Genomic DNA, 23,959 nt, shown 5'->3' with positions numbered 1-23,959 from the left:
ACTTGTCAGAAACCTAGGATTGTTTTGGCCATCATGATGTGTTAATGTGTATAATTGCTTTTTGATGTTGTCTTCACCTTTGCACGCACTTGTAGTGGCAGCTGAAGAGTTTGATTGTGTATACTTAAAAACAGGTTTCTTTGCTATATTTTTTGTGAGTTGTTCTTTCAGTAGTTGTTTAGGTTTATCTGTGTGCAAAATAATAACCAGAGAACGGCTGACTCACTGACCTTCCAGTTTTTGGCTTATATTAAAGAGGATCCAGAAGAAAACTGAAAACCAGTGCATTTTTCTCCCCCATCCTGCAGAAACAGTTGCTTGTATAAATTATTTGTAAATGTTCTAGGGCAGTTGTAGTTGATTCTTTGTGGGGCATAGCTTTGATTTTTCTTTCCCCTTTTTAATTACTTTCTGTTTTGAGTGGGAAATAATCTTTGTCATGTCTGCCTGCAGCTGAAATCAGACAGTATGGAGAGCCTTTAAGACAAGGAAAATGGCTATTTTTGTTACATCTTCTGCTAGTGTATGCTTCTTCATTCACTGGATTGTCTTTTATCATAGGCTTATGTCGAACTTGGCTTTTTGTTTTTACCTATTTCTTGTTGTGTTTGTGCAACTGCCTTTTTTAATTAAAAATTTTAGTTAAGTACAGACAGTAGATTTCCTATTTCAAAAACATAAGGAAGCATGTTCACCAGTCACTTCTCGGACTTTATTATTAATGTAAGTCAGAATTTAATGTTGTACATTCATACGTTTTTAATAGTTGGTTGCAGTTTTCTTAAATGGATATTTAAACACATAACGAGAGTTGTGTTTTGATACTCCCACTTTTGTCGTGTAAAAATGTTGGCTGAGGCGTCCTTGTACATGTTCATACAAATGATGGCATTATCTAGGAATGGATTATCTTTTCTCCAGTTCTGTCCTCATGCCAGCTGTGTCATTGTATTATAGTGAATACTTGTGATTATCTGTAGTGATAAATTTGTAACTTGGTGCCTGACCTAGAGTTGTGAGCTCCATGCCCATCTTTCTTGGAATGTCAGTAACTGATTGTCAGCTGTCTTTATTATGAGGTTTCAAGGCTTTGTTTTTATACAGAGGTGGAGTTTCTTTTTTTTTTTTTTTTTTTTTTTTTTAGTATGGAGAGACAGAAGCTTTGGCTGCAGATGAATGAATAAACGAAGAGTTATTGTATTCAGTAGCTGTAGAAGTTTGAGGGGAAGTCTACTTGAGAGTGTTGAGTTCATGTTGTTTTGTTGTAGGCACAAATGATGGAGCATTAGTTGGGATGCTCTGTGGCTTATAGTCGCTTTAAATCGCAGCATTTGCAGTTGTCAGCAAAACCAATGCCTCTTTCAATTTTTTTTGTTTAAACAAACAAAAAAGCACACTTTCACTTGAAAAGTAGTTATATCTCTCATGTGAAGAGTCTTGTCTTGTAGTGAATTGCTCTGTCTGCCTTGTATAAGAGCACTACCCTCACATCTGAATCTCATTGTGACCTTAGTAAAGTGTCTCCCACTCCTCCCTGCCTTGAGACTGCAGTGGGGGGAGTTCTTTGTGGCATCTTTAAATGGAAACGTTAGTTGTATTTTGGGACTGTGACTGGTGTTGTTCATATTCATAAACATCTTTCAAATAAACATTTTGGTGAAACACTAATTGATAACTTAGTAGTGGATATATATAATGTGTACATAACATCAGTAATGCCTTAAAAAGAAGAGCTGTTACATCTTGGTCAGACTGCTGCTCAAGTTACTCTGTTGTGCAACCTGCCTCAGACCTGAGTGCAGACGAAATAACCAGGAAAACACTGGTTAAATGGCAAGAGAAAATGGTAGTGGGTTTTTTTTGCTCACTTTAGAAAAGATAAAATGGAATCTCCGGGTACTTCAGGCTGAGGTGATGTATTTGATTGTTTTGAATGGGAGGAGAGCAGAAGTGGTGGTGATACTGAATTTACAAGTGGGTGTAGAATATTAATTTTTTCACTTCTGCGCATAGCAGGAATGTCAAGTTTATGTATTCTTTTTCACAAAACATTTAAAAAAGGAGCAGGTAAGAGAAAAATGTTGTCAGTTACTATTTGTAGGCAGTGTAGGCTTTTCAGTGTCCTGCCTTAATGGTTGGACTGTCAATCTAAAGACCAGGAATAAAACCTTGGCCCTATTGAAATCGTTAGCAAACCTTCTGTTGGGTGTTTTAATGTACTCACAAGGCACATAATAGGCAAGAACTCTTATGAAATGCTCTGTTCTCACAGAGCCTGATAGTACATGTGCAAATGAATCTGATACTGACACAAGATAGGCAATATAATAAAGGGGTTATAAATTATAACATTACTGTGGACTGAAGCAAAGAACAAGACTGAGGTATTTTGAGGAACTGCAGATCTACGCAAAGTTTAAATGAAATGCGGCAAGTTGAAGAGGAGGTGTGGAATAAGAAGCAAAAAGCAGAATCCATTTAGGCTTGCCTAGCATAATATGGCAGTTAAAAATAACATGAGCAAACACAAGATAAATTGGTAAAAAGGTAATGTGTATATTGGGAGTAAAATAGCACTAGAGGAAAAACTGGACGGTTCTGTAAAGGAAGGGAAAGGAAACAAATGGATATTGATGACTGCAATGATACTAAAATAAAATTTAATAAGTAATTAAAATTTTGCAGTACAGCATGTAATAGAATTAAGTAAAGGCATGGAAGATGTGAAAATATACACATCATCCATTCATGGCCAAACGTGTGCGGTGGTTTCAGAAGAATGTGATGCAGTTAAAACAATGCTGTAATTTTTGGTAAATGTTAGAGAGCAGGTGTGGAGGGGTTGGCTTATGATCCCTGCAGCATGAAAAGGTTGATGCTTGTCATCATCATCCTGTCACCGAAAACTTGTCTTTGAAAACTGTTGGAACCAATGTTAAAGAAAATACTGGAACAATAAACGTTAAAGGAACCTTCAGATAAGATTGTAATATGCCTGTCTCAATTAACAGCTCCTTATAAATAACTTCTCAAAAATGTCATGGATGAGAGAAACACTTACTACAAAAATGAAACCTGGAAGTTCAAAACAATGCTAAAGCATTGCATTAAATGTACATGAATTAAATTTGGGAAAAGTTGCCTTGAAATTTTACCTTCACTATATGGAAGGACACAGTATTTGATGAGCAGCAATTTTTTCTTTCTGTTAAGTGTATGGCTGCAGGTCTTTCTCACTGTACACTATTCTGAAAACAAAATTTGTTCTTTTGTTAGAGAGTTTGCAGTGATATTGATTATGGACATATTAAATTCTAAAATTACCTCTGTGTGAAGAGATGATTTTTTAAAATTTTATTTCAATTTTTTAAATTTTTGCAGATGGGAAACTGAGGCATTGTTGTAGAAAGTTTGGCCTAGTTTTGAGGGCTGTAGGTCCAACTATTTAAAACATACAGCTTCTGGAAACACCTTCAGAGCACATCTCTCATCAAATTTAAAAGTAGTTGCAGTTGTAGATACACAGCAATTCCTGCAATATAAGCCTCATAATTTCAAGCCAGGATGCAATAAATTGGTAAATTTTGAAATTTTTTTGCTTTAGTGAAATACTGTGGTAGATGCAGAGGTAGAGCCCATTTCTGCCTGGCTCCTTGGTTTTGTTTTGCCTTGCAGAAATATATTGACAATCACTGGTAGATGTCTTCACCTTTAGCTTCACCACACAGATGGCTGGGATCTAATCCGAAGGGAGTCAGGAATAGCAGTGGTGACTTGCCAGTCTCCATAAGGACGGGCCAGTGCGTGGGATATTTCCTCACTGGGTCCATTTTCTCCAACCCTAGAGACAATCAGAGCACTCTACTGTTTGTTCTTTCCCTGAGACCTTGGAGGGAGGAGGGAACAGGCAGCACTGACAGCTAGGGTGGGACTCTAGGGGTTGTCCCAGTAATTTGTGGAGGAGTATTTAGTGCTCTCTCAGTCTAGCCCTCTCATGTTCAACTATCTCCTGTCCTTCGCTGGATGCCTGACTTGCACTGTGCACAGTAAGTTCTGAGTATCTCCAAGTCCCTTGCTACCCATACCCAGTAGCCACAACCCCCTCGATTTCAATGTTGTGTGAGTCACCCGCAGCCCCCGGTGACTGGAGTTACAGCAATATCTCAGGATCTTTATCCCTTCACCTGTCTGAATTGGCGTGCTGTCACCTGAGGGAAAGAGGAGGAGCTCACCTGGAGAAGACAAGGAGAAGCATAATGATGGCAAGCTCTGGTGAGAAGAAGGGAAGGAAGGATGCATTGGCAGTGAGGCTCACTCTCCTAACATACATGCATGCAGAAGTTCCGCTGCTTGGAGGTCACTAGTCCAGAGGACAGACTCTTTGGCCTGTATCCATGTCACCTCCTGACCTTGTTTCTTCTTCTCTCCTTCAGCTCTTCCTGCCTTACTTCTGTCTCCACTGCTTTTTTTAACCCATTGTCCCTCTCTCTGGAAAATTCAAGGCTGCCTCCATACACTTAGTAACTCTGATGAAGCCTTGCCGTGCCACTCCTGTGCTTCTGTTTCTTCTTCCTCTGCTCCCAGTCTGGTGACATTCAGGTGCTCTCTCTGACAGGGGAACAAGCCTTACCCTTCATGAATGTCCAGTGTCACCCTGGCAAATTAAAATTCTCTGCCTGGTATTCAAGACATATTTTCAAGTGTTTTATGTGAGAACATAAACCATGTATTTTTCTGTGACCTCATTCTTAGACATAGCTGAACTGTTTCTGCTGAATTTTCCAGAGAATTTCAGCCTCAGGCATACATATGGCCTGGAAAATTTCAGCCTAAATGCTTGAAGTTTGTCAAAGTTTATATGCACCTGAAAGTAGTGTTAATAATGGAAAATGTCAGACTGTTTTAGCTGTGTAGCTATCTGCATTGTTTATAATGATATTTAAGAATTGGATGCGGAACAGAAAATACTACACTCAAAATTAATTAAACTTGAATTTGAGTAAATGTTATTGAAGATGAGACATGGAAATAATTCCCTGAAACAGAAGATGGTGGCAATGAAGAGTACTGTTGGGCTTCGTGAGAATCTTGTGAAGGAAGCATGAGACTCACTTTCAACAAGATTTGTGTTTGAGAAGATGAATATGACAGGTGATGAACAGAATGAACATTGAAACACAGAAATAAATATAGATAAAGTATTATGATTTATAGGAGGAAATGTAAGTTGTCCCCATGGACACTGTAACAAGAAATCTATAGTTCATCTGCTTAGCCTCTGTGTTAAAACTGTGGTGAGAGTGCATGGTGGCCTAAAAAAACAAAAATAAAAAATGAGAATGTTGTTATGGGTCAGGTGACCTGAAGTGGTTGGGGAACGATTGATTTTGAAAAGAATGAAATATAAATAGGAAATTACCCAGGGACATTTAATGGCAAAAAATAGAAACTTCTATTCTGGCTACAGAACAGGCAAATAATAAAGGGAAAATTGCTGAGTAATACTCACCCAAAATTAGAAGTGATTTTGCAGTTTGCTATGGTGTAAAAAAAGGGTGATCCTCTTCTGAAGTGAATGGAGGTGTCCTGTGAGGAGGAGGAGGTTATTGTTTCCACCTCCTCAGATGTAGTGTGCCCACATTTGGAATACTTTATTAGTTTAGCATGACATTCCTGGCAAGTTGGTATTGGTAGTGGTTGAGAGAGCCAGTGAAAAAGATGAGGTTTGATGGTTTTTTATTTGCAGTAAGGAAAGAGTAGTAGTTCGTTGAGCAGTGACAACTTTAGAGAGGACATTGTTTAGAGGAAAAAAAGTAGTATGCAGAGCAATAATGAGAAGAAACAGGGACGGGAGTGGAAAATGTTAGTTATTGTCATAATAACTGTTACATCAGAATATAATAGCCAGAAAGGACTTGTAGAAGTTGTGTTACATAGGGGGTTTTAAAATAAAACTGATCAGCAGTACGTTGCAGGAAAACATGTGCAAAATGTGCTACAGGAAGGAGCCCTGCTCCTGGTGGGGTGAATTAATATGTCTTTTTTTCTTAGGAGGAAGAGGGGGGGATATGTCTCTTTCATGAAGATGAAATTGTGATAGGCTTTTAAAAAACTTCTCCCTCCCCCTGACCTCAGTTTTCTTCCATGAATATAACTAGCACTCGGGAATTAAAAAATGGATGTCATATTAACAATACAGTGCTGCGCTTGATGAAGTATGATATTTTTTCTGGTTCAGTTAGTCCTCAGTAATAAAACATGAGAGTAATACTACACAATGGTTGACACCTGTCCTGAAACTGTTACAGTGCTTGGTAAGTGCTGCCAAAAAGTCTAAAAATAAAACTTCCCTCCCTTGCCTCCCCTCCCCCTCCATCACCGGTTGCAGTTTGGATTTTCTGAGGTCTGTTAAGGAGGCAAATAAACTTTCATGTAAAATGTGGGTTATGACTTGCCTTTTGATCTGAAAACTTATTAGTGCACACGATAACAATATGAAAATACTGAAATACAGTGTTCTGTAGGCACTGTGCTTCTTGGAAACTCTTTTCTCCTTTCCCTTTTTTTGCTGTAAGAAAACAGTCATTTTCTCAAGGTTAAATGGCTTGTCTATTATTTGTGTCTCTTGATATATATTTATGTTTTTATTTTTGTTTTATCATCGAAGAAAGTAATGCTGGTCAGTTTACAGCAGTATACTTAATTATTTTTTAAGCTGAAATTTATTTGCAGTTTTTCTGCTTTATCTGTGGGTAAGAGACAATCTTGAGTGCAAAACTTTTTTTTTTTGTTTTTTTTGTTTTTTTTTAAATGCGGTGGAAGTCCCAAAAATCACCATTCAAAACCTCATCTAATTAATATGTGAACCAGGTTATGGTACTTTGCCAGTTTGTAAGTCAAGTCAATATTTGATGTATAAAGCACTGAGAAAACACGTGTATAGTCTGCCCACGATAAGCCCGATGATTCTGACCTTTTCCTTTCCGTGTCTTAAATATTCTTTTGCTTGTGTTTATCAACAGGGCAGTCCAATGGATCCGATGGTCATGAAGAGACCGCAGCTGTACGGCATGGGCAATAACCCTCACTCTCAGGCACAGCAGAGCAGCCCCTACCCCGGGCAGTCCTATGGCCCTCCTGGCCCCCAGCGCTATCCCGTGGGAATGCAGGGCCGAGCCCCGGCAGCCATGGGAGGAATGCAGTATCCACAGCAACAGGTTTGTGGAGGATTTTTCTGGGTTGCTTTGGTTTCCCTCCTCTCTTTCTCTTCCCTTCTGACACCTCGTTAATATAGAGGGTGCAAAAGAAAAAGCACGTTAATAAGTATTTCTTGTGCAGAAGGAGGATGGAGGACTGTTTTAAAACTAAATAAATTTATGTTTACAGTGTGAATGTTTTCCAAAATCCCATACAATTAGAAAAGGATTTAGTTCGTTGCTGGTATCTTTTTGGAGAGAGAGAAGTATGTCAAATGCCATGAGTTTTCCTTTTTTCCCAATTGACATCATGTAGCCTTGTATATTTTTTGGTTATTTTCTTTGCTTTTTTGATTTTTTGGGGTTTTTTTTATATTTTCTTTCTCTCTGGCTTAGATACATTTAAATGTAAGATGAAAACCTAGGGCTGACATCAGTGCATCAAGGCTAGTGTTGTCCAGTGCATACAAAAGCCTTACATATTTATGTCAGCTGTTTGTTGTTGTGGTGGTTGGTTTTCTTTTTTTCTCCTCATTTCTATAGGAGTCTGTAGCTTTTCCTATGTTTTTCCCATTACCAGCTCTTTAAAGTCAGGATTTATTTTTTTTTTTTTTTATCTGAGGGTATAGAAAGGTAAGAATCGCCTTTTATCTACTTGCATTTCACTGTTGATGGTGACCTCTTCTGCCTTTTTCCTACCCCTTTAAAGAAGGTCAATCCTAATGTGCATACCCTATACTAAGGAAGATACAGCAGTTTTTCTAGAGGGAGAGATAAACCAAGATTATCAATAAGCTAACGTTTAGCTAAATTTTTTTTTTTTTTCAAATTAGGGATGTGAGTGTAGGCGATGAGAGCTCTACACTGTGCTGTGAGCACAACAGATTAATAACTTGATCATTACTGGGAAAAGACATTTGTTTTGTGCAACTGATTGATTGCAGATTAACTTTTTTATATCACTTATTGTTAAATATAGAGAAGAAAGACAAGAAAATTTTGGACTCCCTGGCAGATAGGTGCCTGGCTAATTCTTGTTATCACCCATCCAGCAGGGCAAGATATTAATCAGGCAGCTAACTAAATAACAGTTTCAAATATAGTATAGTACCATTAGCAGCAGTCTTAGTTTTTGTTCTTTTCTGTTGTTAAATAGATACTTACTGGTGAGGAAGAGATTGTTTAGTTTAGAAATGTCAAACAATATATTTGGTTGCTTGTTTCAGATAGCAAAGCATTTTGTCGGTTGCAAAGGGGAGGAGAAATTGAAAAAAGGAGGCTTTATTTTTCTCTGTGTGGCTGTAGCCAAAGTGAAGTTATTAAAACACACATTTAATTTAAAAATGAGTTATTCTGTGTTACGCAGAGATGAGTGTTGAATTTTCACTGCATTTGCTAATTGCTTGGTAATTGTAGATTACCCGTCAGCAGGCAGTGACCTGGCACCGCCATTGGCTGCAGGCCCTGTCCGTCTCCTCAGCGTTACTGTAACCGGCTGAGCTGCAGCTCCGAGCACTAATGCTCTTTGGGGAAAAAGCGAGAGGATAATTATGACATTGGATTTTTATTGAACGGACATCACCACCTAGGCATGATTTTGTTTTGGACAGCCTCCAAGGCTTCGTGTGTTTGGTTCGTGAACCTCTAATGATCTGAATCCAGTTCTTTTCATATTGCTCGTATATTACCACCTTTCTACAAAGGATTAGAATGCAGGAATGCAGGTTTGTAAATTGAATTGCCAACTTACCAGCTGAGTGGTAAGTTGTCTTTGGCACAGGATGCCACAGTTTGATTCCTGGCTGGATTTTTACTCCTGTGATGTGAATATTAAATAGGGAGAGTCAGCTATGCTTGTTAAAATTGACTGTGTAGCATGTACCTACTTCTAGATATCATATATATAAAATAAATAATATTGCCAGAAGTTTCAGAAGATGAATCTCAGCACTTTCTGGAAATTGGACTCCTTTACAGTGTCACATTGAATTTATCAAAAGCGCAAGGCACTTCAAAAAACTTGATTGGTTATAAAATACTGGGCCTTAAACACATACAGTGCTCAGATTTAAGTATTGTGCAGAGAGAGTATTGAGTAGATAGGTGGGAGGGTGGAAGTGCCATACTGTAGGAAGGGTGGGAAACATCAATGGGAGATGTTTTTCTTATTTCACATTATGGTTCGCTGTTGTCCAAAGATAGCTGAGGGTGTCAGTTCTGTTTCCTTGGATGAAACAAGAAGGCTCTGTTAAACTGTGAAGATTTTTGAATTTTGAAGAAGACCTTGAGATGTTAAGTCTGGCTCTTTGTAAGCAAATATTGTGGCTTGAGGTTAGAACTATGGGACTCGATGGATTTTAACTTGCAGGCTCTGCTGCAGGATACTGCAAATGAAAAAAATAAAGATGACAAACAGCACCCTAAAGATTGAGCTAAAATTAATGGAAATGGTAGAATTGAAGATAATTACCTTGATGTAGTTAGCTCATCTGTGTCATACTGCAGCAGAGAATAGTGTGTTCCAGCCTGTAGCACAGAGGTGGAAGAGCTCTGTCACAGGAAGGGAGGCCTCTGGCATAAGCAGTGAAAGATTAAAGAGGATGAAAAAGATGAAATGTTATCAGGTGTAGTCAGTCTACATATCTGCAGCACAGATATCAAGCATAGCCTGATAACCGGTTGTAAAAGGGTTATCTACAAAATGCTGCAGACATTCTCTTACAACTGCTGCTTGGTCTAGGCATGCTTGATACCAAACAGGAAGGTGCAAATAAACCTGCAGATTGTCTTAATGCTCTGTGCCGAAATCTCAGAATGTTGAAGTGATTATGGAAGGTATGGGATATATTCTATGGCATGACTGCAAGGGATACTGTGAAGAGAGAAAGCAGATCTCCTAAGTGTTTGGGTTTGGAATTCATCTCTGATGAGTTACCAGTGATGAACCCCAGAACAACACATTGAACCATACATGAGGAGCAAAATTTGAAATGGAGACAATATCTTTGCACTAATATAACTACAGATAAATGGATTGAGATATAAAAGTAGACATGTGGGATAAAGCTAATGATAACCTGAGATTTTCACCTTTTTCTCTGACACTTTACAAAAGAGATCTAGATTTGTCATGTGAAGATGGGTGATAGCTTGCTGCGACAAAATATTAAGCATTTTGAAGAATGCTGCAGCATTTTGTAGAATTTTAAGGACATGTCCAGTTAACTCAGTGTGAGTTAAATAAATATATAAAGGATTTGGGCTGATTTGATGCCTATATGAAAGGGGAGGTATGGGAAAGGAAGGTGATACTAAGAGTCATATGTGTAATTTATAGGATTGCATACTTGATGTATCTCTCGTCAGTATGCATAAATATATATGGTGAATGAATTACATAGGGATTTTTATATTCCAAGGAAACTTGAGGTTTTGTTTCTTTCCCATCCACCTGTAGTGGGAAAGGGGGTGAAGGCGGCAAGGGAAAGCTGGGAGAAAGATGACCTGTGCTTATGTTGTCAGTCTTCAGCATGATTGAAACACAAGTTGCAACAAGGCTTTAATACTGTCTCATCATCTCAGGTACTGTCTCTCCTGGTTTGCGTGGGGTGAATGTAATTTTAGGATTATTAGCATTCCTTACCCAGGACTTCAGGGAACGTATGTAGAAACAGAAGGCAGAAAAAACATACTCTCAGGTTTAACTTTGAGTTTCTGATCTAACTTCCAGTTAGATATCCCTTGGAATTACGAAAAGATGATATCAGAATTGAAAATCCTAATATTCAGGGATACCAGGCACCTGCAAACTTCAGGCTTGATTTTGCAATACATTTCACTATGATTGAAATACTGTCTGAATAATAATATCTGATTATAAAGACAATACTTTCCTTTTCATTTAACTTCTTTTTCTCTTCCCACCCTTTTTGGACCTCCATCTAGCAATTGATGATGCCCTCATCAGTTTCTTCTGGCTCTAGTTCGATTGCCTCCTCAAAATGTTTCTGTCCTTTGGTGCCACGTGCTGTAGGAAAGCCTTCTGGTGCTTTGTAAAGACATTTCTGCTAAAAACAAAAATACCTAAGAATAGCCATCAAAATAAGGGTTTTTTTTCCTGCCATTATCTGATGGTGTTGCTTTTTCATGATAATAGCATGTAATGCTTATTCTGTGATGAATTCCATTAAACTCAAAAATCATGTACTTGAAATATCCACATACACATTTTGAAAGTTTTCAGCAAAGTTTGAAGGCTTTGGATTTATGAATATGTTTGAAAGAATTTAAATGGTGTGATGTGCCTGTTTAATCAGAGGATCATTGCCTAATTGATTTTTTTAGCATCCATTAAAATTCCTTGTGTACTTGATGGACTGGAACAACAACTTATTGTGTAAATAGGATCATGTTGCTATAATGCATAGTAAATTCTTTAGGAAAGACATTTGCATGGACATGTACAATAGCCATTCCTAATAGCTGTTTAAAATGGAGCATTTTAGTACTGATCATGAAGTCATGAGCCTGCTTGTAGCAAGACGGTTACGAGGCTTAAGCCTCTGTCTATTCATTCTCCCTTTTTCGCTATATAAATACTTTAAGATGAAAGGGTGCTAATCTCTTGTCCCTTTAACATTTTTTTTATATTCTTGATTTGCAAAATTAAAAAATGTTATCAGTGTCCTTATTGTTTTAAGAATGGAACTGTAGATATTCAGAGAAGCATTCATTCCATTTTCCCTCCTTTTTTAATGTACAGATTATTTTGAGGCATAAGGAAAAAATATATATACTTTTGTTTGGTTTTTTGTTTGTTTTGGCTTATGTGGCAAGTTTGAACTTGGAATACCTTTTTTTTAAAGGGGCAGAAACATTCTAGAACTTCTGGAAATATGCGGCAAGGATTTATTGTAATGGAAACTGCAAATCAACCAGAACTATAGCAGCACCAGTGTGATTACATCATTTAGGAGAGGGTTTGCAGTGCCCGTATTGGGTAATGTCCTGGATTGGAAATGTAGAATTTACGCCAAAGAAATCAGTTGGCTGTTAGCTTGGCAGACAGAGTTTTAAAGCTAGCAAACTCACGTGTTTACTACTGGTTGGCTGGTTGTGTGTGTGTGTTACTTTCTGAAATCACTTTAAGTCCAGAAGATTGGAGTATGCCAAGAAAGTGAGGCTTACTGTCATGTTTTTCTCTGAACCCTGAAGTGTGGTGCATACATACAGCAAGTACTAGTCAAGTGATACATTTGTTGTCCTCTGTGTGTATGATTGCCCTCACCAGCTACAGGATATTGAATGCATTGCAGTTTTTTGTGCTGCTAAGTAGGTGTTAGCACAGTTGATGTTAGTCTTGGTTAAGGGAGCAGACACAGAAAATAAGCAGCGTTTTCATTTCTTAGTCTATTTATTTTGTAAGAGCAGAGAATGAATCAATATGATTGAATGGCAAAAACAACCAGCAGAGGACAAAACGTTGAGATGTGTTGCTTTTTCTTAAAGATTGATAGACGCATTTGATGCACACACATAAGAAGGGAGTGTGAGGCTTTGATCAGCATGTGCTTCAGAAGTATGTTTTCCCAGATTTTTGTTTGATTTACCTTGAGGGTTTTTGGGGTATTTGTTTTTCTTTTGGTTTTGGTGTTGGTTTGTGTGTGTGTGTGTTTTATTTTGGGCTTTTGTTTGTTTGTTTCATTTATTTTGGTTTGCTTTTTTCACTGGATATTTATCTGGAGCTGTCAGTAGTAAATTATGGACCTCCTTTGTTAATTCCTGGAAAGCAGAAATGTTGAAACTCTAAAGGATTAATCTTTTTCCAACTTCCTGTTCTGTTAAAAACATGTAAATACTTTGAATTAAAATAATTCCTCAGGAACAATTTTTTTTTTGAATGATATATCTGCCACCCTGTTGAACTGTTCTAAACTTCCAGAAAAAAAAAAAAAAATCTAAAGTAAGTAGAACTACTGCTTCCTGGAGAATGTAAAGCTTGAACCAGAGAAAGGGACAAGAAGTCACAGCTAGTTGTCTCCCTTGTAAGGTCATCTTTAAGAATGGGTCTTTTGATGGTCAAGTGTTAATAATTGCAAAGAAAAGTTGCTGCTCTTTGTCATGTAAAGAAATGGGATTTTTAAATTTCAGATTTAGGAAAATGCTAAGTACTGTGCTAGTGCAGACTGTAGGAAAATGTTTAGCATGGTTCTTTCTTTTGGGTATACTAAGCCTCATTGACTAAATTGAAAAAAAGGCTGCTACTTTAGTTCATGGCAGGATAAGGCTTTATGTTGTATTGTCTCCTTTAGAATTATCCCTTCTATTGAGTGTAATTCGCTCTATAGAGGGAGGTGAGCACAGATTACAGATAATCATGGAATCAAATTTGACATAAGTTTGTGGTCTTTATGGCGGTTTAGCTCTTCATCTTAATGCTGGTCATCTGAGATTGTTTACCAAAGAAAATCCCTAAAGTAGTGGAATTGCATTATTATGGTAAATAGAAACATTTCAGTAGCTTCTATCACTTCTTTGAAACGATGCGGAAAAAATGGAAGTTGAAAAGGGAAAAGAACAGATCTTTCAGCTGATGAGAGCTCGGAAATGAGACAGGGTCGACATTTTTGTCTGTTCAATTACTATGTCATGATGTTCAGTAAATGCTAATTTTTACACCTATACTGGAGTAAGTGGCAGTCAACATTTGTATAGAAAGTGTGCAAGAATCATCAAGGTATTATGACAAATAAAATGTATTTGTTACTGCTAAATGATTGTCATTCAGTTGGAATATTTAATAACTGTAATCACATTTGTTGTTCTGCTTGGAAGTGGGGGCATGAGAGAGAAAAACATGCAAGCTCTCTGTGTTGGTGTTCTGAAAAAGGTTGCTGTTAAAGGAAGCAGCAGTTATTTTGTTGTTGGGAGCTTGGCTAGCAGTCTGTACTGGAGTTATGCAGGAAATAGATTTTGGTGATCAGGAGTGGAGAACAGAGGGCTGTTTGCTGCTTCACTAGGAATGTACGAAGTCATTTACTTATGAACAGCTCATTTTACATGGCAGCAGGAGACATGAGTTTATTTACATTTGAAGTAAAATAAGCATCTTGCTTTAAGAAAAGGCTGCTGCATTACTCTGTTCAACAGCTGCCATGTAATGACTGTGCCAGGAGGGTTTTATTGTAGGTAAGGACTGTTACTCTTAGTATAATAGTCATAGTAGTTTTCTCTTAATAATATTCATCTTCCCGAATCTTCGTTCGGGAAGCCTAGCCATGATGATGATGATGATTCATCAAAGAATAACTGACACTCAAAAACTTTTGAAATGATGTCCTGACCCATCACGCATACATATGATAAGATTTTTGTAACCATATTTCCAAATGTTCCCTAGGGCAACTCAGCATGTTGGTTTTTTTTTAAATCATGGTATGAGTTTCTCAGAAGATACTATCATTTGTCCGTAAGGTTGAACTTGCTCAGAGGAAGCAAGGGAGGCAATAGAGTGTGCTTTTTGAAAAATAGGGAGTGTGTTTCCCACAGCTGAAAATAGGGCTGAAGATAAGAAGGTGAAACCTGCCTGAAATCAGTGGGAAATTTGTTGTGACTTCATTTGAGCTACAGTTTCACTTTGGGGCCATGTTGCTGGGGTTGAGTGACTTGTCTTTAGTTGATACCAGACTAGGCAGAATTAACCCTCTAAGTCAATTGAAGAGAATTTCAAAATGAGATTGGTACCCTTTACTTTGGTCATCCTGGGACAGAGTCAGCTAACTCTCTTCTTGGAAAAGTAGACCTTTCGAGAAATACCTGATGTTTCAGTTACTCAAGATTAGAATCCTGTTGCTAACAGCAGCTTTTTTTTGATAAACTAAGATTTATGTTAGATTTAACTTCATCAAAACTTATGCAAAAATGAGTTTTACAGTAGCATGTTAAGTACTGCAAAAAATCAAAAGCATTTTTCATACCTTTTTAAGGTAGTCAGTCTTAAATTACATGAGTTCCATGCAGTATAATTCAAGCTTGCTCAGCAACCTGCTTTAGTTTTGCTTGTTTTATCACCTAGAACATTAAGACTTTTTGTGGGAGTAGATGAGTCATAAAATCTTTCCAAAAAAATCTTAAATATGTTAAAGGCTATTTTTACTCTCTGTAGGTATTTTTTTCTAAAACTCATGTTTGTTTACATATTGCATTGCTCATTATAACTATTCTAACTTAGTAGTTATATATGGGCACATATAAAGATGATAATGTAAATACTTTATGATGTTTTGTTGTTTCTCAAGACTTATAAAAGAATGATTTAAGAATTTAAGGAATAACTTAAATCTACAGCTCATGCAATCTCTGTAGGCTTTTACTCTTCTGCTGGCTTGGATTTGACCCCATTTTTGGGTGCTTCTCTGGTATTTGTGCTTCTTTTTCATTGCTTTGCCTAAAATAAAACAAGTGTGTTAAATGCTTGCATCCTTGCTGATACGTATTTCATCTCTGAATCTCATAATGTCTTTTGGGGGTGGGGAAGAGTAACAAGGAGAAAAATCAATGTCTGTTTTATTTCTTTGTACGCTCCATTTTTTCCTCCTCTTCTGAACATTGTTTCTTAGTAATGCTTTTTGCATTTGAGTGTAAAAGCAATACATGTATCAGATAACAAACAGTTCAATGACTGGACATTATTAGAAAATATATTTGAATTTTATATTCAAATATACCTTTTGAAAAGTGAGTGGATTTAGTATTGTATACATCAGAGGAACAAATTACGTATTTGCTGTTAGTTTCTTTCACAGAACAGTGGTGAAGAGATTTCTGCATATTTCTTGGCAAACTAATATAACTTGCCTTTTGAGACAAGAGTCCAATCAAAATAAACAAGGTTTATATGACCACTTAGGGAAGATGTTGTTTTAATTATAGAAGTAACATTAGTTATCTGGAGTCTATGTACATGTGTGTTTTACAGACCATGTTGACAAAGACGTGCTTTACAGGACAAGTTAGCAAAACCACCTTGTTCTTTTCACAGGATTGTGTCTCTCTCTGAACTGTTTCATGCTGTGCAAGTGGTGCTTAGTAGAAACAAATATGTAAGAGTCCATGCCAAGAACAGATTGAGCCTGTGCATGGAGGAAGCAGGCAGAGCTGCTCAGCAAGGACCTCTGCTTTAAGGTCCTCCTGTCCCTCCTCAGAAACTCTACTGTTCGCCTCTGCTGTCTCTCCTAACTTTCTCAGCTGGCAGCATTGAAAATTTGTGTGTGTTTTGACTCTTCCACCGTACTGGAGAGTGTTTAAAAGGACAGATGCAAATTGAGCGGTTTATGTTTTTCATTGGTTTCATTTTATTGCGTGTTGGCAAAACTGAAGAAAATCAGAGGCCAAGATATCCCCCTGCAGATTTAGGAAGTGTGTACTTAATAGATTTATGGCCCTTTTATGCTTGGAAAGTTATTTTAGGGAGGAAACTATTATTTCTGAAATGAACCTTAAGTTCTGCAGAAAATGATACTTTAGACCTTGTGTTCACCAAAGAAAAAAATCCTATCTGATACTGGAGAGCAGACAGGTGGATTTTCAGTCCTCTGAGGTGATGCTGTGAGAAATCCCATGCATCCTTCTCAAATTGGAGCTTGTTTTATGACCTGAGTAAATTTGCAGTCTTGCAGCAAGTGGTGAAGAGTAGATTCAGTAAATGCCAAGACTGTATGGGGTACTTGGCCTTTCCTTCTTTGATTTTATACATTACAAGAAAAAAAATGTTTTCTAATATTCCTTTAGGCCTGTAATACTGGGGTTACAAGAGGAGCATAACCACAAAAAGTAATTGAAGAATTTCCCGGAAAAGATCAGATATACTTAGGGTGTATTGGGTGTAGGCTGTTCTGTCTTCTTTCTCTCTTGTGTTCTGTCATCCCATTTTTGTGTTTCACATGTAGAACTGACTAAAAATATGTTCCTGTTCTTGGTGTGCATCAATATTCTGTAAAGCAGAATAAAAGCTTGACTAAATATCAGAACCCTGTTTATGTGTGAGGAGTTGTGTTTTTACTGGAGTTGCTTTAGACTTACTTGCAGGAAGTCTGAACCTTCAGCTCTCTGTAAATGTGGTTAAAAAAACCAACAACAAAAAGTTAACTGGTTGTAAGGCTGTTGTTTGTAAGAATATGGAAGGATCCATGTTACGTGTGATGTTGTGCTTAGTGGAGAAAATATGTTTTTACTTGAAAAGTATTTTTTATATATGGACCCGACCTGTATTCCACTTCCAGATATAGGCAGGAATGGCTGTGTCCTGAATCCTTTCAGGTAATAAACTTAAGTGATCTCAATATTTTAATAAATATTTGCCAAAAGAAAGGACGCTTTGGCATTTAGTTGTTAATCCTGTAGTGCAGGAATGAAATGCTGCAAACGATAGTTTTTAAATGTATTGTGGGTTTGTTGAGTACTTTTCGCTGTCTTAGAGATGCGAAATTTTGCAGATTATTTGGCATTTTCGGTACCATCTCTGAAAAAGGTGGGTGCAAAGTCTTACGTAAGAGTTCGGTAAAAGGCATGGAAAGGAGCCTGGGACTTGTAGAGAAGGAACTGCTTCCTTCATGTCAATAAAAATGCAGGAGAGCACCTTTCTTGACACAGGGGTTGCTGAAACATCAGTGCTGTCTTTTTTTGTAATACTCCTGTGGATGTTTTTGCACAAAGTGGTATCTGTCAGAGCTTGAAATATTCTTGCACAGTTTCCTTTGAACAGGTAGCATAGGACAAGTTCTAGCACATAGCTGCTTGACATGGGGCTGCCTACCGCGGGGAAGGAATGCCTTGCTTACATACATCTGAGCTGATGTGTTAAGAGCTTTGCCAGTCATTTTGCCGATTACATACTGGGCTGTGAATAATTACTGAACTTCCATTTTGAATCACAGCTTTTTTCTTTTTTTCCCTTTTTTCCTCCCCCATTAAAGTAAGACCATAGCAGTGGGAAATACTGAGAATGCTCTAACAGTTCGTGATTAGCCTGGAGATATTTTTACTGAATCTAACATAAATCCACACATTTTTATTGCTTTGTCTTTGTTTTTGAAATGAAATGTTTCTTGTCCTTGTGTTGCTTTCAATGGTGCTGTTCATCTACTAACACACCTGGTGTGCAGTATGTGAAATTACAATGGAAAACAAACATTGTGAATGGTTTACCTAAAAGATGCAATAAGAAAACTAAGACTTAATATTTTCCTGAAAAATAGATGCCTTTTCTTTGTTATTTTCATACACTTGGCAAGAGATTCTAGCTGATAATTGAACAGTGGTTGAAAAAAGCATAGTCTTGGTTTTGTGTGCTTGCTGGAGTTCTTTATCTACGCTGTTAACATCTTGTTTTGGAATTGAGATATTCAGACACCAGAATGTGATATGCTGTGAAAATCCCAATTGTGCTGAAAAAAGGCAGAATGAATTGGGTGGCAGGACTCCTTGAAAGGATGTGAATTCACTCTTGTCCCATAATTTTTCCTGTGGTTGCAGTCAGTCTAAGTGCTTATTGGAGCAAGCAACATATAACAGCATAGTTGTGTGTGGTTGCCTTGAGGGATTTTTCTTGTCTTTTTTCTCTTCTGTGAGATTCCTTGTCTTGGGGCAACTTTCTCTGTTTAGCTGCAGGTGAAATGAGCCTTGCAAATATATTTGTCAGCTGAAGCAGAGGTGTACATATTTGTCCTTATTGCTACGTTAATATTGTTTGTTACACTGTATTTGCTCATGGAAAATTAAGTGAATAATGAAAGCCTGAAACCTGTTCTGGATAGAGGTGTTACAGATGCTTGTTCAGTCTTCTGCTTACTCTCCCTACTAGCTGAGGAAACTGTATTGCGGGGGGGCTCCCTTCCAAACCCTCTTTGTGTTCAGGAAGGCCACCACTAGCTGTTACCTCTCCTATTGGTTTCCATGATATTTAGTGAAATTTGACTAAGGTCTTGCTTGCTGTTCATGTCAGTTTTGCCCTTACCACTGCAGCTTCCAACTGGAGGCACAGGAGGCTTCCCATTCAGGTGGGGGAGCGAGGCTACCAGCCCTTCCTGCAGCAGCCTGTCCCTTCACAGGGTGAGTTAGTGGAAAACTGCAGCGGTTATGAGCTGATAAAGTAAATGTAGTGACAGTAGGGCTGTGGAAAATCTGGGCCTGTATTACCAAAAAATACATCTTGCCGAAGCAGTCATTCGGATGAAGATGTGATTTGATGATAACTATTGATAAAAGAGTTACCACGTGAAAATAAGTGTGCAGATGCAAATCTTAAAAAAAAAAAATGTTGATAATCTTTCTCCTGAACACAGCTGGTAATGGTACGTGGCTGGCTACTGTGGTTTAGTGTCTTTGCCTGGACTTTTGGACACCCTACAGTGCCACTGATTTAGAATCGAAACCATATTGCATATTGAAGCAGTAATTTCCTTTTTTTTTTTTTTTCGTATAGAACAAAATGGCTGACTAACTCAGAATTTTCAGGGTATCAGAAATAAACAGACTAAATCTATGCTGTAGGATTGGAGAACTTTGAAATTTTGAAGCTTGAATTGTTCCACTGACCAGAAAATACACCTCAACAGGACTTTTCTGACATAAAGAAGGGAAAATATGGCTCACAATTTTGAGGCTGCAGAGATTCCCAGAACATGATGACCAAGGGACATTCTGAGGTTTCAGAACATCCCATGAGGTAGAGGAAAACCCACCTTTTCCATTTAGTGCAAGAAACCTAGCACCTCCCCTCTTCCCCTTTTCCCTTTCCCCCAGCCACATTTGTCTGTCAGTCAGCTTTGGTGGAAGAATTCACATTAGTAAGGTAGGGTTTTGATGCAAGTTGCCAGGAGGCAGAAGCTTTTTAAAAGCCTCTTTATCCAGCTGATGTGCTCAAAAGGCCTTTTCCCAATAAGCAGTACAGAAACAAAGATCCTGGAAGTGACCTGCTGGTAGGGTGAATAATTTGGTGTGTAGAAAGCTGTTGGTGTTTTGGAGAAGCTGGTTATTTTCTTCAAAGGGAAGGGAGCATGTTCTTTGGCTGAGCTCCCTGTAGTTAGCAGAGAAGTGATTTCTTGGGGTCACTTTGGCTTGGGTTGGTGGAAGAGCTCAGAACTGGGGCAGTGAGGGTGAAGAATAAGATTACAGGAACATGTAAGCACACATTGAAATGTTTTGTGAACAGAAGTGATCAAGGAACCAAACATGACACAGAGCCCCCCACACCACATTTAATTGCCTATACTCTAGTGCTGGCAACCAGGATAATAAACAAGAGGAGCTAAAATTTCTCATTTACAATTATAAATTTTATCTACTTGGTATTACTTGAAATCTAGTGGGAAGGTTCACAGGATTAGAATGTTAAAGTAAATGCTTATAACCTATTTAGAGAGAATTGAATGGGTAGAAGGGGAGGGAAAGTGGTACTCTATATCAAGAACATTATGTATTTCTGAGTAACTGAGTACTCAAAAGCAAATGATTTTAAATGCTTCTAAGTTACTGTCCTGGCTGAGAAGGCAGGAGGTGAGGATACTAGCTAGTACACACTAGAGAGCACTGAAATAAAGTAAAAGCAAGATGACCAGTCCTTTAAGAATGTCAGCTGCACTGGGGAGAGCAGCAGGGTACAGAGACTGACCACCACCTGCTGCCAGCACTGAACCCTTAGGAATTTGTGTTAAAAACTAACTGTGTGTAAATGCAGGCAGCAATTTTTCTGGAAAAACACTGTATCTCACACTGGAGAATTCAGAAGCAGATAAAGAAGAACTAGTTACAGAAGTAAATTGGTGGTTTTTTAGTTGTAAAGACTATAGCTTGATTTAACTAAGTTGTATGCAGAAAGAGCTGAGCTCAAATAAGCAACAACATAAAATCTGTGAGCATGGGTGGATATAGATTGGTAGATATATTGTTTACATATACAAACACTTGTCTATTGCTTTCGGAGGGACAGCAACACAAAAGATGGAAATGGTCATGAGCTAAATAGGTTGGGAGGGATTTTTTTTTCCTCTGTAGATGACGCTTGGAATGGCTTAAAGGTTTTTTACTAAACAAATAATTGAAGAAAAAGTTAGTCCTGTCCTGCTTTTTCTGTCTCCAGCATCTGTCAGAATTTTAGAACTAGAAGCTTCGCTTCTTGAAACAATTTCTTTTTTTTTGTTTATAAAGAATATTTTGAATGCGTATCAAATTTATTTAAGTGCTTTCCTTAACGAATGAGGACCTGTTTTAGAAGGAGTAAAATTCCTTCAACTATAAATGAGCACTAATTGTGAATTTAAAAAAAAATGGTCTGGTAAGAAAGAAGTGTTCTGTTTGCCACTTTTATAATATAATAAGCATGTTAAACTTAAGAACTGAATAAATATTTGTTCGAATACATAATTGCTTAAATAAGTGTGTGTGGACATTTAAATACGTTTTTCTGGTTAGCAAAAAGGCTTGCCAAGCATAGTAAAAAAGCATAGTGAAATCTAGAGCTAATAATAAACCAAAACAGAATAGTTACCAATCAGTGAGATTAAACTTTTCTTTAAAATAATAACAAAAAAATAATTAATGCAATACAAGATTAAAATATATTACTCATACCAGATTTTCCTGTTTGCCAGTTTAAATGAAGATAAGACTAGATTTATATAGAGTACTCTGGTTTGAATGAATCCATTGTGATCTAGGAACTAAAATGCAGCTCTCGCTTACAGGATATTGTTTTCTTCTGGAAAAGCATTGACAGAGAAAGCTTTGAAGGTCATGGTAGATAATCAGTTGAATGCAAGTTCCTTGTGCAATCCTACAGTTTAAAAGCATTAATATGATATCTGGCTGAGTAAAAGAAAATGATACTGGCAAACTGCATCAGGTTTTTGGTCCTTCAAAATGGCTAGTTGGAGATGTTGCTCATATAAAGAATTAGGATGCATAGAGTGAACTGGAGAATGTGGTAATAGTAAGAACTCCAAAGAACTGAATAACCTTTTAGGTTAAAAGAAGGTAATTCAGGTCTCTTGGCCTGAACCCGTGTATAACTGAATATATGGAACAGAAATTTTAAAGAATTTTTCAGTCCAGTGCACAGGTATATAGCATGGGCTGTACTTTCACAGGCAAGGAAGGCCCATTGACTGGAGAACTGTGGCTATGTGCGGATACCATGTAAGGCTTGCTGTGTCCTTCAGGTGTTGCAGTACGTCTTCAAACAATCAACCCCCAAAGATCTGAAAATTAACTTGGTCTTTAAAGTATTGAGTGACGTAAACATGAAATCTCTTTCCTTCTGCCTTATTGCAATCAGAGTATTTGTTTTTCTTCCTGTAGTGAATCTCATCTTCCAACAGTGTTGTCAGTTTAGTAAACCCGTACCACATTGTTATGCCTTCAGAAACCAGGAACTTTAATTACTAAAAAAACTGTACAGTGGTTCTTAATTCTGACGAAGTGAGTGCTTTTTGTGGAGGTGCGTTCTCTCAGCCCAAGATGTTTCCCATCAGGCAACTTGAAATGCACATAGAAGGTATGAAAACACCTTCTGGAGATGGAAGGTATTCTTACTTCTTCTAAAATACCACATGTAAACTGTAGGAGTTCAGAAGACATGGAAATGGTATTTTTTGTCTTGCTTGGAATCATGCAGAATTGCACCTCCATCGTGCAGAAAAGAAACTTACTTTTAAGAAGGCGGCAAGCTGGCAGGAAAGCCTGTGGGCTGCCGTGGTCTCCACAGCAGGAGCAAGCATGGCTGTGAGAAGCACTGATTCACCATAGCTCATAGGGAGAGCTTCTGAATAGGAGGCTGTGAATGGGACACACACAAGTTTATCTCCTGAATTTGACTTGGTCCAGCTCTTTTAAAGCCTATTTAAACAGTGAAGCTCTTTTTTTTTTTTTTTTTTTTTTGAGGTGTTTTTTTGTTGTGTTCCAAACATGTCCCACTGAAGGTTACTCAGTGTTTCTCCAAAGAAAGGAGGTCAGGTGCGGACTTGTAGCTATGTTTTATAGCATTTGCATGAGGGACTTCTGGAGAATGATTTTTGCATTTTGTATGTTGTTTAGCCATTGTCACTGCTTGTTGTGAAATCAAAAACATACAAATAAAGAAAAGCTTACCTTACTGGATTTCCATGTGAGGATGTGTGTGAGTGTGCCCATATTAAGCACTTCTGTATATCTATTCCCTCTCTTGATGTGCTTTGAGAGTAAGGGTCTTAACACTGATTGATTAACAGTTTACTTTCCAAAACTGACCACAAGGAAGCAAGTTAAACAAATTCATAAAACTATACACTGTATTAAACTGTGATTTAATCATATCAATTTAGTCTGGCTCTCTTAATACCTAATAAATGGCTTTATATTTTTTTAATACCTGGGAGCCATGTTACAATGCACTCAAGTTAGTTCAGATAGTAACCTCTAGTTCTGCTAGACAATGAATACACCGTTATTACTACTTTTTATATAAAATACAAATCTTCACTTCAGAAATTTTTGTGGTATTTTGGAGAATAAATTGAACTTAAGACACAATTTCTTACAATTTTACATGTGAGTTTTGCATTTTATAGTTCAGGTTTTTTTTCAAATTTTGGTAAACCTAATCGAAATGTAACTGTAGTTACATATTTATGATAATTTCAGTTTTGTGTGCTTTTAGTAATGCATGTATACTACATACTAATGAGCAAATGAGATAACACTTCAGAATTGGAATATAGAAAGAATCCTGG

The 23,959-nt window shown here is 37.5% G+C and overlaps 1 protein-coding gene across 1 annotated transcript in view; it reads left to right on the top strand.

Annotated features, from left to right (window-relative positions):
• Nucleotides 1–23,959, top strand: part of ARID1B (AT-rich interaction domain 1B) — a 323,933-nt gene that overhangs the window by 25,013 nt on the left and 274,961 nt on the right. Inside the window, 1 exon segment of the mRNA XM_039387426.1 lies at nucleotides 7,028–7,217. Within this exon segment, the coding sequence (XP_039243360.1) occupies nucleotides 7,028–7,217 (190 nt within the window).

This window comes from Pipra filicauda, unplaced genomic scaffold (assembly GCF_003945595.2).
Source record: "Pipra filicauda isolate LSUMZ 115617 unplaced genomic scaffold, ASM394559v2 scaffold55_size4083901_pilon, whole genome shotgun sequence".
Lineage (NCBI taxonomy): Eukaryota > Metazoa > Chordata > Aves > Passeriformes > Pipridae > Pipra > Pipra filicauda.
This window is presented reverse-complemented; position numbering and strand designations above follow the sequence as displayed.